The sequence below is a fragment of the Tursiops truncatus genome, chromosome 11, assembly GCF_011762595.2.
Source record: "Tursiops truncatus isolate mTurTru1 chromosome 11, mTurTru1.mat.Y, whole genome shotgun sequence".
Taxonomy (NCBI): Eukaryota; Metazoa; Chordata; class Mammalia; order Artiodactyla; family Delphinidae; genus Tursiops; species Tursiops truncatus.
In genome coordinates, this window is record NC_047044.1 from 76,108,553 (window position 1) to 76,126,249 (window position 17,697).

Consider the following 17,697-nt stretch of genomic DNA (forward strand, 5'->3'; position numbering starts at 1 on the left):
AAATTACATATATTTTATTTTCTCCCTTTCTTACACATAGGGTAGCTTATTTTCAGTTTCAATAGGTTTCATGAGGTAAATAATTTTTCCCCTTTGATTTATTTAGAAGAAAAGTTGATATGAATCACTTATTAATCTTGGGCTAATAGATCTTTTAAATGAGGTGACTATTCCTGTGACATTTGACTGACATTAATAATTTATAACTTCAAAGGAAGTCAAATGATGAAGGTATCAGTAGGGTTCTTAAATTAGTTTTACTTTAATATACATTAATTAAAATGTCTACTGCTGACAGTTTTGAAGATTTCTTTTAATGATTTTTATAGTCTCTGTGCAACTTGGTACGTATGTGAGAGTTCAGAAGTTTTGAGTTGAAAAGTATGACTGTGTTGGAATATGGGAGTATTGCAAGATTGATTTATAACTCTTTGAGGTAATAGCATTAATTTTTTTTCCCAGAACAAAAGCACATTATTTTTTCTTCCAAGCACAGAAACTGGAAAATCCATTCTGTTAAAAATAAAGCCCAGGTTCTGGATAGCTACATTGTATTGTGGTTCTGAATCATTATTTCAGCATATTCTGGGAAAAGGCTGGCTTCATGGGCATGTGGACTTCTACAGTCACACAGGGCCCTGTGCCTAGAACTCCCTGTTAATGTCTGCTGTCACTGTCTTGAAATTCTTAATAATTTTTGAACAAGGAGATCTGCATTTTAATTTTGCACTGAGTCTCACAAATTATGTAGACCGTTATAACATTTCTTTACTATTTAACAGGATGTCACTAGAGTTATGATTTGTTTATATTGCTTTTTACATTTAAATTACATTATACATTTTGTTTACTTTTGAAACCGGCAATATTTTTTTACAGTGAGATTTATCTTCCTTGACAGTTATGTTGTAGATGAATTATCCTGAGTTTCTTCTTAAGGTATTTAAGCGATAGTTGATTCATAAAATGTTTAAGAACGGACTCAGATTATTTCACTGTACACATTAAGGCTCCTTCAAATACAGCATTAGAGATACGGTTTTTAGATTGACAAGGAAAGAATGATAGGAATAGCCATTCACTTCATTTAAAGACCATTTCCCCCAGTGAGCTGGCATTTAGTGCCTGCTCATATTATAGTAGGTGACATTAGGTTCCATAACAATTCCACATGTGTTATGAGAAAAGCTAGATGGCAAGGAGCCAAGGAATTGTACTGAGTTCCTACAATGCGCTAGTCAATGTGTGTATAACCAAAAACTAAGAAAACCCCTTGCATGAAATCCCATCAATTCTGGCCTCTTCTCCTCAGTGGGGTTGCAGGAAACCTCCACATTGCTCTCTGTATAGTGCTATCCCAGTTGCCTACAAAATGTAGGAAGACGAGAGACGATGCTCCTGGAGGCTGATCCAGTTTTTCTAGCTTTTGAATATAGCAGGCTATCAGCTTTATTGTATATGAGAAGATCAAGGATCAAATACACTTATAATATCAAAGAAAAACAATAGCTTTCAGAGACAAAAAAAGATTGTTAGGGAAGTTTACACTATTATTTCTAGTGTTGTATTTATTCAACAGGTAAGCAGGCAACTTTAGCTGGGACCGTTGCAGTGCCCATGGTGGGTTAATTCGATTCATTAAAACGAGGATTGCATTAGAGGTTTCAACTCCTTGGAACCTCACGTTAAGTCCATATTCTGGCTCTCCCCGCCTCCAGAAATAAAGCCAGGTCAGAGCAGGTGGCTCCCAAAGCAGCCCATTTGCCACAGCACATATCTGAAGAGGGGGGCTAGCCAATTAACTTTCCTCAGGTTTGAGACTCTGATGTTTCTTCATATGAAAGAGGACAAAGCATTGTCTCCCAAAATAAAGCATACAAGCTTCATTCTTCTTTCATTAAAATACTGTTTCCGTTTTTTAAGAACAGGCATTTCCTTCATGTTGGTACATTTCTAATTTAATTCAGCTAAGCGTATCCTCCTGCCAAAACAACCTTTTAGAAAAGATTACAAGTAGGAGTGATGATAAATGGAGAAAATGAGCAAAGTTGACACACATTTCTTAATAAGATTGTGTAGAAACGTCAAAGCGAAGCATTCAGTTTTTAGTTTGAATAAGCGTTCACTTCGAGTAAATATATAAATCATAGAAATTCATAAATTTTTCCTTTTTTTGTAAGTACAAATCAACATAAAATACAGACACACTGCTCAAACTGATAAAATGGTACCATAGATGAAATGAATGAAAGATAACCAGTTTATTTACTGGAAAGAGTTATGCATTACACCATATGCGGTTGGTAACATAAACCAAGATAAAAGAATTGATGTATTGGCCTCGGTTATTTTCTTAGCACTGTAGTGCCTTTTCCAACCATTGAGTGCATGATCAAATATAAATACAAGCACATACTGTATGGATTCTCCCATGAGACATTCACTTAGGATTGTCAACAAAAAAAGTTTAAAAGGACAAGCAAAAATAAATTCATAAAATAATTTTTTGGATTTAAAATAAAGGTATTTGTCTTCGAGAACAAGTTTCCTATGAAATTTGGATTTAAAAAAATAATTAGCAACAGAGAGTGTCTTAGGTCAGTCTTTTAGTCAAGTTTTCATATGGTATTATCATTAGGTGGAAACACTTCACATCATTTAACACCAAAAGGCATAATAACAAAATTGCAATTAAATGTAAGAATAGCAGGACCATTACAACAATAATCATACAGTGTACAAATCAGGGTTGGCCACACATTACACAAGTGTTAATACTGGAAAGAAATACAGTGTTAGAATTATGTATGGTTCATCACATATGCATAATCATGCAAATAAAAACACTGAGTAGATTACAAAAATGTCATAAAATATTTTCAAAGAATTGTTTAATTGACTAACAGTCACACCATTGAGCTGAAAACTTTGTGACAATAAGTTAAAATCATTTACTTCCTCTAAGATTTGGTGCACAATCATATCTTTGAACTCAAACAACAAAATGATTCATTCTGTATCTCCATTATCACTGAATAATGATTTGTCAACAAAATGATGCCATTTCTCTTTATAGTTCTCTGATATTTGTTTTAAAATGACTTTTTAAAAAGAAAAACAGTCATACTAGAAAGCATCAGATTTACTTCTCAGTGTTTTCATTAGAGGACCATAACAGAATAATTTTGAAAGAAAAAGAAGTTAAAATAAAAACATGTTCTCAACCAATGTTCTATAGCAATTAAACTCCAACCACAGAAATAATCTGGCTCAGCAGTTTATCCAGGCTTCAGTTTAAATAGGGCAAATTTCAAATAACTCTAGAGGAAAAGGATGAAAATACACCAGGGATTAGAGCCATGCATTTCAATATGGAAAGGAGACCAGATATAGGAAAGAATCTCCTTACATTCCTAATGGAGAGATCACAAGAGAAATAAGATTTTCTATAGTGTTCATATTATGAATATGGGAAAGCTTACATGATGTGAAATATCTCATGCAAACATTTTACACGGCATACTTTTATGCACTCACACCCTTACACTAAAGGCAGTTAATTGCTCCTCTTCTTCATAAGTAGAATATTATTTCTGGAAAATCCTTGATTAGGGAACATATCTTAATACTAAATATCTTTTTAAGTTATTCTTTAAGAAGGACAAAAGAGATGTCTAGATGAAATCTTTCAGATGTAAATATAATAGGATCAGGATACAAATGCAATGTATCAAGGACTGTGGCAGTTAACTTGTCATTTAAATAAAGATGAATTAAATTACAGATACAACTCATCTGGGGGCATTATTACAAACAATGGAAAAGGTCACTCGGGAGCTAGATTGGTCTTGTACGTCCACAGAAAGTGATTTTAAAATAAAAATTGCTTGTCAATATCAGTACTGATCATGTTATCTATCACATCTTCAATTTAACAGCTTTTTGAAGAATTGTATTCTATTTAATGAAAACATATTCTTGTAAATTTTTTGAAATCTTAAATATAAGGACTATTTTAAATTACTCTGGTTTATAAACAAACAAAAAACATAGAGGGTAAATTTTTTAAATTATGAACTTTATCCTAAGCGTTCCTTTTGAATCTAGTCCTACTTTATATCTACAATATTAACACATTTGTGGCATCATGGGTTGAACTAGCACAGTTCCTTGGTGGAAATCCATCAGTTTCCCATGATGTGTCTTTCTGAGATACAGATTATGTCTTTTGGCTGATTGATTATAACAATTACACATTAAATTTGCCATTCTTAGCTCAGTAGAAAATATATTTCATTTCTTCCTTTTCATATTTTGTAATTTCCAATTGAGAATTGTAAAGATTTTATTTAAAACAGAATATCAGGAAATGTCCACATTCACAGTTGATTAATTTGACTGGTGTTTCATGCTTGTTTGAAACAGAAAGACTATCTGTACAGGAAAATTTTTCAAAGCATGGAAAAAGCAAATATTGTAGACTGAAGATCCTTTTAAGAAAAGATAAAATTTGAGAAGAATTTGTCCCCCTGAGGGATTGCATACCTATTTCTGAAGTATTCCTGAGGACGTTTGTTTTTTTAGACTCTGACAATTGAGGCTTTTTATGGTAAAATTACTACATTCTGGACAACTTTAAAGATATTATGAAATAATAGCTGGAAGGAAAAATAATACTGACAATGCTGTTTTGTTTTTTAACCAAATATCTTGGAAAAATTAAGATTGCTATCCTATTTTCAAGGGATAAAATATTTTATGACTAACCAGTATAAATTTAATGTATTTTTAAATTTTAAATAAAAGAACCATAGAATTATGGAATCCCAGAATTATAATACATTATGGTAAGATTTCTTGCCACATAACTTAATCCTTACTAGACCACCAGTAATATTTAATTCTTAAAAAACAAATCTTCCTTATGATTATCAATTTTGATGATTAATTTCCTACTGTTTAAAGTCTCCTTCCAAGAGTTAATATAAATCCTTCAGACCGAAGACATTTTTTTTATTCTAATCTTCGTAACGGCAGCCATAGTTGGTACCTATCCTTTGTTAAATTTTCTTGATGATCACTATTGTACCTCTTCTTCCCTAGGCTAAAGTATAATCTTGATAAATCTTTTCTTAATTATTTAATAACTTTCTATTTTCACCAAGTTCTCCAAATTCCTCTTATTGAAACAGAACTGGATATGAAAAAGGGATATGATGAATCATGAGTTGATTGGAATGATTAATTCTGGGTCCTGTATGCCCCTGTGCACCCAGACCAAAGGCAATTTATTGCTCCTTTTTATTTTAAATATTTTATTTTTTTAACTAAGAAAAATCCTCAGTAGTAAAGTATTTCTGCATCCTATTCTTTTCAGTATGGTAATTGTGCTTACTTTTTAAAGTCTTGCTAGTTATCTTTAATCTTTGCCCACTGTGTTTGCAATAATTAGCCAGTATTGTCATTATACTTCTATAGTTGGTTTTTCTTCCCCAAGTCTGTCTTCAACTAGTCTTATTGAGGTTTATTCTTTTTTATTTTCACTAGTTCTTCAGTTTTCCAGTTTCCTTTTAAATCCTGATGTTTCTTTACAGGTACTGATTTTTATCAATGCTACACATATTTGTCCATTTTAAATGCCTATAAATAAATATAGATATGGCCCAGTTTAAACTATACTAAGTGAAGCCACAGTATAAATACACGGAACTCTCTCTTACTGCTTAGGGACTACAATCTAGTTTTGTGCTGAAAATTAGAAATTTATTTCCAAGTTTCTATATCTTTCTGGCAAAGTTTGCTAAAATTAACATTTTTATAGAATTACTATTTCAAAACAAGCATTTCCCACTCTGTTAATATAATGAACTGAAATAAAACTAGTATATAATAGACTTAATGATAAACTTTTTATTGGAAGAAATAAGTGTTTTGTCTATGACCCAGCTTTTCAGCTGGTCACAAATATAGCGTAAGAGAGCACAAATGCCCTATAGTTACACACAGACAATACTCACTGCTGAATTCCCTGCACCACCAACAAAACTGATGAGGCAATATAGGAAAATGTTCTGAGGTACTTTTTAAAAAGGCATATTTTCCCTCAGGCACAGTTTTTAATTAAAAGTCAACTTAGCAGCTATGCCACTTCTCAGGTCCGAACACATGATGCTTGAAAAAGAAAAAGCAGGGACGGGGGTGGGGGAGCTTCCTTTAACTGAACTCTAATAAAATCCACACAGTCTCACTAAGACTGGTACCAGGCAGATACAACACCAATAAAATAAAGAAAATGTTTAGAATAGCAAGGCAATGCAAGTGGAAAGAGCAGAAGTTTAGGTGGCCATGATCAGGGCTTTATGAAGATTTGTTTTGTTTCTTTTTCCGTATTTTAACCTGAATCCCTATTTTGGTGAAGATTTCCAACTACTGCAAGTTGCATAATAAATGACACTGTTGAAAATAGCACTCATATGAGGAATTCAAAATCCCTTGGTTGCTTTGGTAACAGTGACCACTACTTAATAGGTGTACGATTGATGAGAGCTCCTGCTCTGTGCTTTACGACTTGCCGACTGGCTGCCACCTTTGATGGGCCACTCTACTAGTGTTCCACCACTTCCACTAAGTAAGCTGAGTGGCTCCTACTGGATCGCCATTGTTAGAGCCCTGCATTGTTAACTACCTTTTGTGTTAATAGTGAGGATTGTTTTGTTTTAAAGAGAAGTTACAGATATCATTACACGAAAAGGTCAAACCGGTATGGTTTTAAACAAGTTAAGGCTACCTGACTAGACAAGGAATGAGGGATAGGAGCAGGTGTGTGGGCAGCACTTGATATAAGGAGCCCAAGAGTGTTAGACCTTTCAGCTCAATTAGCTGTTTTCCTTGTTTGTCAGATTATGTGCAAAATTAATTTTGCTGTGAAAATCCACTGCCTTAAATTAAGTCATAAAAGTTACTCAGCAGAATCTGTAAATTAACTAGGAACATGTATTGTCTCAATATAACATAATGATTGTAGGCACCTGAGTGTTTGTCAAAAGTAGACAGTGAGCTAAGGTTTATTACCTGTTGTTTTTTTGGCAAGGAAGATGCATTATGAAAAAAACCTAACAACAACAGAACATACAATTTTAATCAGAATTTGAACACTTTCTGGGTAAATTAATTAACCAAAGGCTAACTTACATATGCATATATTTTTCCCATTTATACTTGATATCTTGTAACAAGAAATACTCATAGTAGACCCTGAATTGGGGAGAAGTAAAAAAAATTCTGGTCATTAAATAAACACACCATTTTTTTCCCTTCACGTCATTTAGCCTTCTTTAACATTATCACACACACATATACACACACAAAGGAGCAGCACCAGTGCATCTACTTGTCTGCAATTTAAAAAAAATTAAAGATGCCATCAAAAGTTGAATAAGTCAATGAATCATAACATAGTCTCTTCTTTAGATTTACTTAATGTCCAGTGAAGAATTCTAGTTAAAAAAAAAAACAAAACAGAAAAAACAGCAGACAATGAGCTACCGATTAGAAAGTAAGTGCATAAACAATATCAGTGTAGCAGCAAAATACAGTTATTGTTAACATTCCGATGCACCTCATTTATCACTTTGTGCAAGAAAAATGACCACAGTCTGGCCAATTCCAGATTTCAGACTAAATTAAAATCATACTTAATTGAGCAAATTATGTGTATTTTAAAATAAATGAAGTTCATCTCTCATAGAAATGATTTTTATAGACATAAATCATGTGGCAAATAAAGTACAAAGTAAATACCAATGACCAAAAAATTAGAATCAACTTCTGTAGCTGAATTTGAAGTGTAAGGAAAGATGATTTTACAATATATGTATTTTACATTGTCTGAGGTCTCTCTTAAGCTATCGAGGTAAAGCCAGCCATCTGAGATACATATTTCCTGTTTCATTTATTTTGATTTAACTGAACTGTAGCCATTTGATTGCAGAAGTTTATCTGTGACTTAGAGAAACCATAAAGTGTTTTATCACACCGGAGTCTGTGCTTTGTGTTATTCTTCCCAACTTCCTCTCATCTTGCAAAATGATGGCCATTAATTCAATCAAACATCTAACCACCGAGAAGAAAACACGCGCTGGATCTTGGGCAGTATCCTGTGTGTGGCTACAAAACGTTCACCCCAGGTATTCGTCCACGGGAGATGAAGACTAGGGGTAAGGAGGCTTGGAGAGACAGTGTAGAGGGGCGCACTGAGAGCTGGAATGTGGCTGCTCATCGGGCAGAGCTATGTCAGGACTGCAAATGAGAAACAAGCATGTCAGCCAGAAATGCATTTACAAGGGGCTAGACACAGTTGTAAGGGTTCAACAGACATTCTTTTCACAGGAATTTTGCACAGAAAATGGCTTAAATCTAAAGCATGCTAAGACAACTGCAGATTTTTCAAAAAAATGCCTGCAAAAAGAAAAATGAAATGCACTGGGGAAATAGTATGTGAACGCCTCCCCAGCAATCACTCTTTTCAATTTCTTCACACAGTCTCATTCCCCTAGGTCTCTGGGTTAGTTGCAAGATTTCTTTAGATCAGTTCTTTTCGAACTTTAATGATTGCATAGCAATCACCGGGAGTGATTCTGATTCAATAGGTCTGGGGTGTGACCTGAGAATCTGCATTTCAAAGAAGTTCCTGGGGACACGGACATGCTGGACCAAGGTTTTAGAGGATTCTACAGTTCTCTGGTAGATTCAATAAGAGAACTAATTTGCCTGTGGAAGTCTGATCTGCTCTAAGGGCTCCCCCTACCTGCTTTAGCTTGGTAGTGTAAATATGACAGAAGAGCAAGTATATAATGAAGACTTCGAAAATGACCACGTCTGAGAGCCTCCAGTTTAAATGAACACAGAGATGCTCAGGCTCATCAACGTCTTGCTGAAAAGTATTGGAGAATAAGGATGCAAAATCATTGAATTTCCTAAAGTAATACTACAAAACAGATTTGGGTTCAGACCTCTTAAAATGTGACTAGTAGGGGGAAAATCACACTATAGGTATTTTTTTTTAATTGAAAAAGATTGGCATTTTTCTAAAACTCTGCTTTTTTCCTTTATACTTTGAAACCATAGAATTATTTCTGCCAGGAGTGTTATGTAAGAAAGCTATTCAAGGTTTATTATTGTTATTTATTAATTTAATCATAATTTTAAAAAAACTAACACTATTATTCAAGTCATTAAAAATGAGCACTAAACAATTTTTATCTTTGGTATACTATGTATATCTCTTGAGTTTTAATACAGAATCATAATTATGTACAATACTGCTCAGCTTGGGGTCACCCTTACTTCCCTTACTCTTTGAACTGCTATAAATTTAGTTTAAATGGAGATATGCTATTCTGCACTAGTTAAGACAAGCAGTGATAAAAATGATTTTTCCTTTCTATTTTAAAACGTGATAGGTAAGCATGGGAGAGCTAGAGGTTCAACACAAGGACTAAGAAAATACTGCATGACAGGATTCTTCCTCCACCCTCCAGAAAGAGTCAGATGGCCCGGGAAATAGAGCAGCAGATAGACTTTCCCACAGACCTAATGGAGTTTCTTTCTGTTAAATCTGCATGATTTAGAATGAGTTTCTTTTTAGGGGACTAAACATGTTATTCAGCATAAGTTACGGCAAGTAGCACAGGGTGGTCACATCGTACAAGAGGCGTAAGTGTTTGAAGACCCATGGAGTTCAATACTCTTCTTGATAAAGGAAGGCAAGCATTTCTGTTTGACCAGCTGAAGTGTGTAGTAATGGCTTAATCATGGGTTATACCTCGGCCCAACACATTGTGTCGTTTCATGATAAATAAATTTTTTTTATTATTTCAGATTTCTTAAAGTGATAGATTATAAATATTTCATATTATAGTATTACTATTTTTAATTTGCATAAAATACAATTGCACTGTGTATATTGTGTGACAGAAGCATATTTTTGGTTTACAGATTCTGGAATCACTTCTTGAATGTAAATACTGTATTTGATAAGTTCTAGTCAAATAATTTAATCATAATAATCATAATCATTTAATCATAATAAGTTCTAATCATTTAGTCAAACTGGTTCTCAAAAAAAAAGCAAGGTGAAATAAATTATTAAACTTAAAAAGATTCCTCATTAGCCTTTCCATTTCTTATCTAATTGAAACACTTAATACAGTAGCCTTCTCTAATTAGAGAGGTTATGAGAGACAGCAGATTTCTGTCTTAAGGAATGGTTAGGTACTAAGAACTGTTAGTGGTAGTAACAGCTATTGAGAGCACACTGTGGCCCAGGCCTGTGCCTTGCTGAATCCTCCCAGTAGCCGTTCTCTTTCTCACTTTACAAGTAAGGAAACGAAATCTTAGCCAGCAAAAGCAACCTTCCAAGATTACGCAGTTAGTAGGTGTCAGAGGCGAGGCGCGATTCAAACCCAGTAATGTGATTCCAGAGCTCATTCACTCCCTGAACTTCTGTTGCACGCCTGGCACTGCCCCAGGCCCTGGGTGGGGTGGGGGCACTTTGTGGAGAACGAACTGCAGGCTAAGAGCCCACGTCCTTCTACATTACACACGTAGGATCCCACTGAAATGGGTTTGAACATTTACAATTATATTCAGTTACTTAATGACTGAAATTACTAATGGCATTTGTATGTTAATGAAGAACTTTCCTGAAGTAAAAACCTGTTGCTGGAAGTGGTGGGAACAGCAGGCTGAGACATCAGTTGGAAGATGCTGGCTTGGAGCCTATTTAATCACATAACTTCTGCTCACTTGATGTCCCACTTAAATAGCTGGCTGCACAACCACTTGAGAGACGAAGTCATCACCGGGGCTTTGGCTGCTGCTGTGTTTCCAGGGAGCACTTGCGGCTCCCCAGCTCTCAGCTCTAACCCATGACCACATGCAGCCTGCTACTGACATCTACTCCTCAGACATACATGGAAGTATGTCTGGGCCTGCCCTTACTCAACAGAAGCCTTATCCTGGGAGAAGAGCAACAGTTATATTAAAATAAGGAGAGAACAACAAGCAGGCTATAACAGCCACAACCAGACTATAAAAACTAGACACCACTGGAGGCCAAATAACTGGAGATGAAGGATTTCAAGAAAATGATTAGGTCCTGATGGGGTGCTCTGATGATGTGTGGAAGTTCGCCTGTGGAATTTACCATAAAGGTAAGTTCATAATGGATTTGCAAAGCTTTCACTGGAAAAGAAATTGTTTAGCAAACTCTCCAGTTTAGCATCCAGGGAGTATGTAGACCTGCCTTTAAAATTCTTCAGTTAATCTTACATAAAAGGCACTATCACTGCAAATATTCTTTTTTTGAATGCCAATTACAAGGTTTTCTCTACCTTTCAATTTCAGTTTCATTGAGGGTACTGAGTGGACAGAAAACAGAAACACTTTCATAAAGTTGTCTTGGAACAGACATCAGATATGCTTTATATCCTTCCTAATTGTTTGCCTGGGAAATACATCCTGAGGACAAAAGACAAACAATTCCAGGTTTTATATTTTGGACGGTAATGAAACGCTGGGCTAACCAAGTATTTACCCACACAGGGGAGCTGAAGGCCGCCTTAGGCTACGTGCCAGTGGCCAGTAAAATGAACTCTAGCTCTCTTGCATTTTCAGTGGGCATGTGTGGACTTCAGGAATCCAGTATGTGTCTGTGTAGCCCATAATTGAAATAAAATGTGGCAAGTATAATTATGTATAGGCAGTCATGATGTGGGAAAGGAGAGCTTGGGGGTCTATGGAACTGATGTGCAACTGGGTGGGAAGAGTGAGGACATCAGAATTTACCTGAGAGTCGGGCAGTCTTGCCCCCCGGCTAGTTGTGAGCGCTGTGGCGGTACGGAGGCAGCAGGCTGCTGACAATCTATAAGAAACTGATAAATTAGACACGTATACGAAGAGACAACAGAGCAACGTGTTAGTAACAATAACTTAAGCAGCTGCCTGAGAGATTTAGTGAGGAATGTGCATTCACACAGAAACATCTGGATTAAGCTTTTTTTTTTCCCCTGAATGATGCCAATAGAAAAGAAAGGCTTTTTCCTTAATTAAATACAGTATTTAAAAATTAGTGACACAAAATTAGTGCTGAGAGTTCTCAAGTACCTTAGGACATACGTGGCCATTCATATTTGGTATTTAGCTACATCTAAAAATAAGGGATCTATTAACATAATGAAAGATCTTCAAGTTCTGAACCTGAACATGATGGTAATTACTTGCTCAGCAGTTAGATTTGCTATTCCAAAATGGTACGCATCGTCGGACACACCGGCATATTGTCAATCCCATAGGTACATAGAGAAAAGCATGCAATACAAACTTTTCCATGATTAATAGTAGGATATTAGAGAAGGAAATCATCTTTACAGTTTTCTGAAAATAGGTTTTATTTATCAAAAGCAAGAATTGTTAGAAATCTTAGAATGTTTATTTTATATATATTAAATTGTCAGTAACTGACAGAGAAAGCTAACCTGAATGGGAAATCTACTTTTATTTTTGTCATTTTAAAATCATACAATAAAAAAAAATCATACAATATAGCTCACACTAGGTTGACAAAGCACTAGCTAGTAAAAGTTCAGGCTTTAGCTGATCAGTTATGTTACTCATCTACTCCAAGAAAGACCATGTGCTGGGTGTTCTAAAATAATCAAAGAGCAGTCTGTTTACTGGTATCAGGCTGATGTACTAGGATCACCTGCGAAGCTAGTTAGAAATGCACACATTATATTTCTGCAAAAAAGATTTTGCAAAAAAGTTAAAATTAAAAATTCAATTATTCTTAAATAATTGCAGCATTTCCTCTTGCTAACTGCTTAGACTATGTATTTGCTTAGCAAACCTCTTTCCCTATATGTTATATATGTAATATTTAAGCCAAATTACCACACATTCTGGATTTAAAGTCGAATTAATGAGCCTCTACTGAAATTTATGTTCAAAGGCTTGAATCTAAGCATCACTTGTTCTAAAGCCAACATGTTCTCTATTGTAACAAAACCTGCTTGTATAACTCCAGAATACCAAAATTCATGAAAATTGCTCATGCTTTTGTATAAGACATTGCAAACACACTAAAGTTGTCTGCGATGCAAAGTAGAATATAAGATAGGCTTGATTTAAGTTAATTCAAGAGAACATCACTGAAGACAGAGACCCTTTTATAAGGTGGCCTTTGTTGCAGAGTAACTTATTAATTATTGTTTTTTAAGAGGAGCAAGATCTGATTCGTTGAGTAGCTGGTGTTCAGATTATCATACTCAGTAAAAGTCTTTCAAATGTAAAAAATATTTCCATTTTCTTAGCTTTGGAGAATACTTTCTATTTTTTATTTAAGTCTTTGTTTTTCCATTTTGCAGCTTGATTAGCTCAATGATTCCCTTTTGTAGAAACTCAGGAGTCTTAAAGGATGAATTCCTTTATGCTCTTTTCACCTTTTTCAACGGCTGTGCTAAGGGATAATTTAGGAATTGTTGGGCAAATTTAGACAACTATTTTGATGTGGCCACCAGACATGTTTAAGTTAACCAGATGTGTGCTGCCCTCTTCTGTTATATTTGAGTAAATGCAACGAATACAAATGAATGTGAACACTTGGGAATCTGGCCTGTCTTTCCTATTGCGAGGAAGGTATAAATAAAGCTGTTCTATAGCAAAGTTCTGACCTCTGTGGAATGGCAAGCCCCAGAATTAGAGTAATTAGAGTTTTTAGATGGCCTAAATTCTTTTCCATCTCTCACATTAGATTTTTTTTTCTTTTTGCTAATGTAGTCACAGATTATTGTTCATTTGAAATATGCTTTGTGATGAAATTTAGAAAACAGGTGAGCAGGACCACAATGGACTCTCTTAATGAAGTGTTTAACATGTGGTGGATATTTCTTACATTTGTAGTGAATATCAGTTTTTCCCTCTTTAGTTATATCACCTCTGGTTAATTATTTTATTACTTTGCATTTATTATTTATAAGTACTTAGCTAAGTGTTATCCTTAAAGAATAAAAACAAATTCCATAGATAAGATGGTGAAAGAGTAAAAAAAAAAGAAATTTGAAAAATAGCTAATCGCTCTGACTCAATTGTCTTCTAGATTCCTCTTCTGTGATCAACAGTCTTCCAGTCATGGACTTGGCTAACCCATGTGTATTTAGCAGGTACTTTGTAAAATGAAAGGGGTGGGTTGAGAAATTGAGAAAGTCCCTTCCAGCTATGAGATGCTGTGGGCTTTACATGATCTTACCTGTTCTTTGTAGGATCTACTCTGGTAGACTCATTCTTGAAGGAACTAGGCCTCATCTCATTGCTTTTGAGGGCATAAAAGATGAGAAGTATGTGACTTAAGGAGGAGGCATCTCAGAACACCAGAAGCCACTGCTGTCATCTGGGGCCACCAGAATTTGTTTCAACCATTCAGCAAGCAAGTTACTAAACTCCAATTATGTGTCTAAAACTGTGTGAGGTGGTAGAGATAAAAGGAAAACAGAAGACATGGTCCCTGGTCAATTGAGAAAGACAAGCATATTCAACAAAGTGTCATGGCGATGATGATGGTAATGGTGATGATGATGAGATGTGGTGGTGGGAGCACTGAGCACTCATTCACTTCTCACCATATGCCAGGCACTGTGCAGGCACTTACTATGTGTGCTCTCCTTTAACCTTGCTTTATTAATCCCAATTTGTGAATGAGGAAAGGGGGACCTAGGTTAAGTAACTTGCCAAAGTTCACTAAGAGGTGGAGCTGGAATTTGAATCCAGGATTGTATGATCCAAGGGCTGAATTAGATTTTAAGACACCTCACTGCAATGCTTCCCATGATAGGGAAATGTAGGGATCTCAGAGCAGGAACAATTCACTAATCTAAGTAGTCAGGAAATGCTTCCTGGAGGTTGTGACATCTAGGTTGTACACCTAGAAAACAAATGAGCAAATTAGCAAAAGAACTTCTTAGCAACTATAAACTCTTTATGGCCTCTACTAATAGTAATAAAATATCTTATAAAATTAAAGTGTTTACTTGAAATGCTCAGAACTGAATTAGATAACACTGTACATTTATATTATAAGGCCATAGGCCTGAGAAATGTCACAGAACTCAAGAGATTGTTAGTGCCTCAAGGGCAGAGGTGAATAAGGGATATTATTGTTTAACACATCTATATGTCCTGGTATACACAGGAACTTATTTGACATTCCTCCCTAAACAAAGGCCTCCAGTAGAAAGGAAGGTAGGAAAGGGGAGAAAGAAGGAAGGAAATTATCTGGTGAGAAAGAAGGAAGGAAATTATTTGGTGAATCAACGTAATGTAATTTCTCCTAGGAACTTTATATATAGTTTTAAGTCTCAGCAACACTCTGGAGTTGTTATTTGCACTATTCCTATCATAAGGAAAATAAGTATTTTTGATCTATGGGACTATATTAAAATCTCATGTATTCTGAGACTAGTTTTTTCTTTGACATTTTTCATGATCTCTCCCACCAAAAACAAACACAGAGCTTGGCATCACAGTACGGTCTCCACAAACATTCACTGATTAAGTTAATACATGATCACCAGCTAAGAAGTGGCAGAGCAAAGATTTAAAGTTAAACTTTTCCAATGCTAAGGCCTATTTTCTACTCACTACTCTGTTTGTCTCTCGAATTGATGCCAGCTACCTCTAGAAACTATCAGACACATATTGTCAAAGAAACATAAGAACTTCATCAGACAGTTGACCATAATTTGAAGGCAACTAGTCACCTCAAAAACACAAAGCAAGATAAAAGGTGCAGGAATGGGGATAATATCCAGTTTCTATGAAGAGCTAGCTGAAATTAATGAATTTCATTGGCAGGAAGAGAAAGTCTTGTCATATGGTTTTTCCTCAGGCGTCTACTATTTTTAAACTTTTCGATGCAATTTAGAAAACTAGCCCATTTTCTAAAAGTCAGTGCCTTAGTGACTGCATGGGCCCACTGGTGACTGATTGGGATGGGGGGAGAGCCTCATGGGGGAGGGCAGGAACACTTCTATGTTTTGGGCTCCACACATGGCTCAGATGGCAGTGGAGGGAGTTGATGAGGACAGTGTGCTGCTGCAGGGGTGGCTTCCTTGGTGCCTGGATGTTCTGAGGAGGGCAGAGCAGCAGCTCTCTGTGGCTAACAGTCTTCTACAGAATGGCCTGTGCCCCAGCCCCTGGTTTTCCTGACTTGAGAACTAATGCATCCTAACCATTTCGTGATGTCTTATTTTCCATACCACATCTCCTTCCTTCATGACCATAAACTCCATCAAGTGCTTCACACGTTCCCATGAAAACGATTTCTGTCCCCTGAGTTTTCCTCAGGCCAAACAATCCAAGTTCTTCCTCACAGGACACGATCTCAACCTCTCACACCCACATCTTTGCTCTCTAACCATGCTCCAGTTTGTGTATAACCTTCTAAAAATGAGGTGCTCAGAGAGGAAACCATGAGTGATAAGATGTGGCAGCTGGACAGGGGTGGCAGAGTCCTGCTCATCTGAGACATCCTGATTCTACTAAAAGAGCAGAAGCCTGTGTGGCATTTTTGGGCAGCCACATCACACTGCTATCTCATATGGGCTTACTTTGCTTAAAGATGGTGCTGTCAAGTCATGTTTCCTCCATCCTGTACTTACGGTGTCTGGAATTTCAATGCAATATTTTAAGTACTTTTTTTTTTTTTTTTGCGATATGCGGGCCTCTCACTGTTGTGGCCTCTCCCGTTGCGGAACACAGGGTCCGGACGTGCAGGCTCAGCGGCCATGGCTCACGGGCCTAGCCGCTCCGTGGCATGTGGGATCTTCCCGGACCGGGGCACGAACCCGTGTCCCCTACATCGGCAGGCGGACTCTCAACCACTGCGCCACCAGGGTAGCCCTATTTTATATACTTTTAACGTTATGTTAATCTCTAAAATGTTTCACCTCTTCCTACCTGATGCATCTTTTAGATTCTATTCTGTCATCTACCATATTAACTTCCTCTTCCTTTTATTTTCTCTCTCAGTCAGAAAATGTGATAATTATGACCTTGATTCTTCTCAACTCTAAGCAGGCCAAGGGTTGAAATAAATAAATATGTTTTAATTTAAGGAAACCCACTGGAAAAGGAATACAGAAGCACAAATTCTAACTGAAAATCTGTACTCGAATTTCAGCAGACTTTCTTTTTGGCAAAAATCATTTTAGAGTGAAGTTAAAGTAGTCAAATCAGTCTTGGAAGAAACCAAATTGACAATAGAATGTGAAATTTGAGTAATTATTTTAGTAGAAAATATACGTTTTTATGTACTATGCACTGAGGTGGAGACAGAAAAATTGCATAACATTTTTTTTGTTTCCCAACTCAGAAATTCTGAATATTTGTGGATAATAGCACAAAGGTGCTCTCCACAATTAATTACTGACATACTTATGCACACACTCAGGGCTTAAGTGAGGGTTTTACACAATAATTCATGGGACTGGATAATGCGTACATCACAATTTCCTTCCATTTGCCAACGATGCCTCTGCAGCAATTTTTTAATGGTCTCTTTGCCTTCCTCATTATTCTCTATTCCCTTTCTTCTGTGCTCTTCAACTTTCCTCCATGTCAGCATAAGATTTAGGTCCATCAGAG

At 36.0% G+C, this 17,697-nt stretch overlaps 1 protein-coding gene across 2 annotated transcripts in view; it reads right to left on the reverse strand.

The window, feature by feature from the left end:
• Positions 1 to 2,246: 2,246 nt before the first annotated feature.
• The window catches only part of BICD1 (BICD cargo adaptor 1), a 215,099-nt gene continuing 199,648 nt past the window's right edge, over positions 2,247 to 17,697 (reverse strand). Inside the window, exons 10-11 of one of the 2 annotated variants that reach the window (XM_033866935.2) lie at positions 11,848 to 11,923; positions 2,247 to 8,298 (exon numbers count right to left, since the gene is read on the reverse strand). In XM_033866935.2, coding sequence (XP_033722826.1) covers positions 8,211 to 8,298; positions 11,848 to 11,923 — 164 coding nt within the window. In that variant the 3' untranslated portion in view covers positions 2,247 to 8,210. Of the gene's footprint in view, positions 8,299 to 11,584; positions 11,726 to 11,847; positions 11,924 to 17,697 lie in introns of those variants that run through there. The other variant, XM_073788863.1, reaches the window with a different exon arrangement.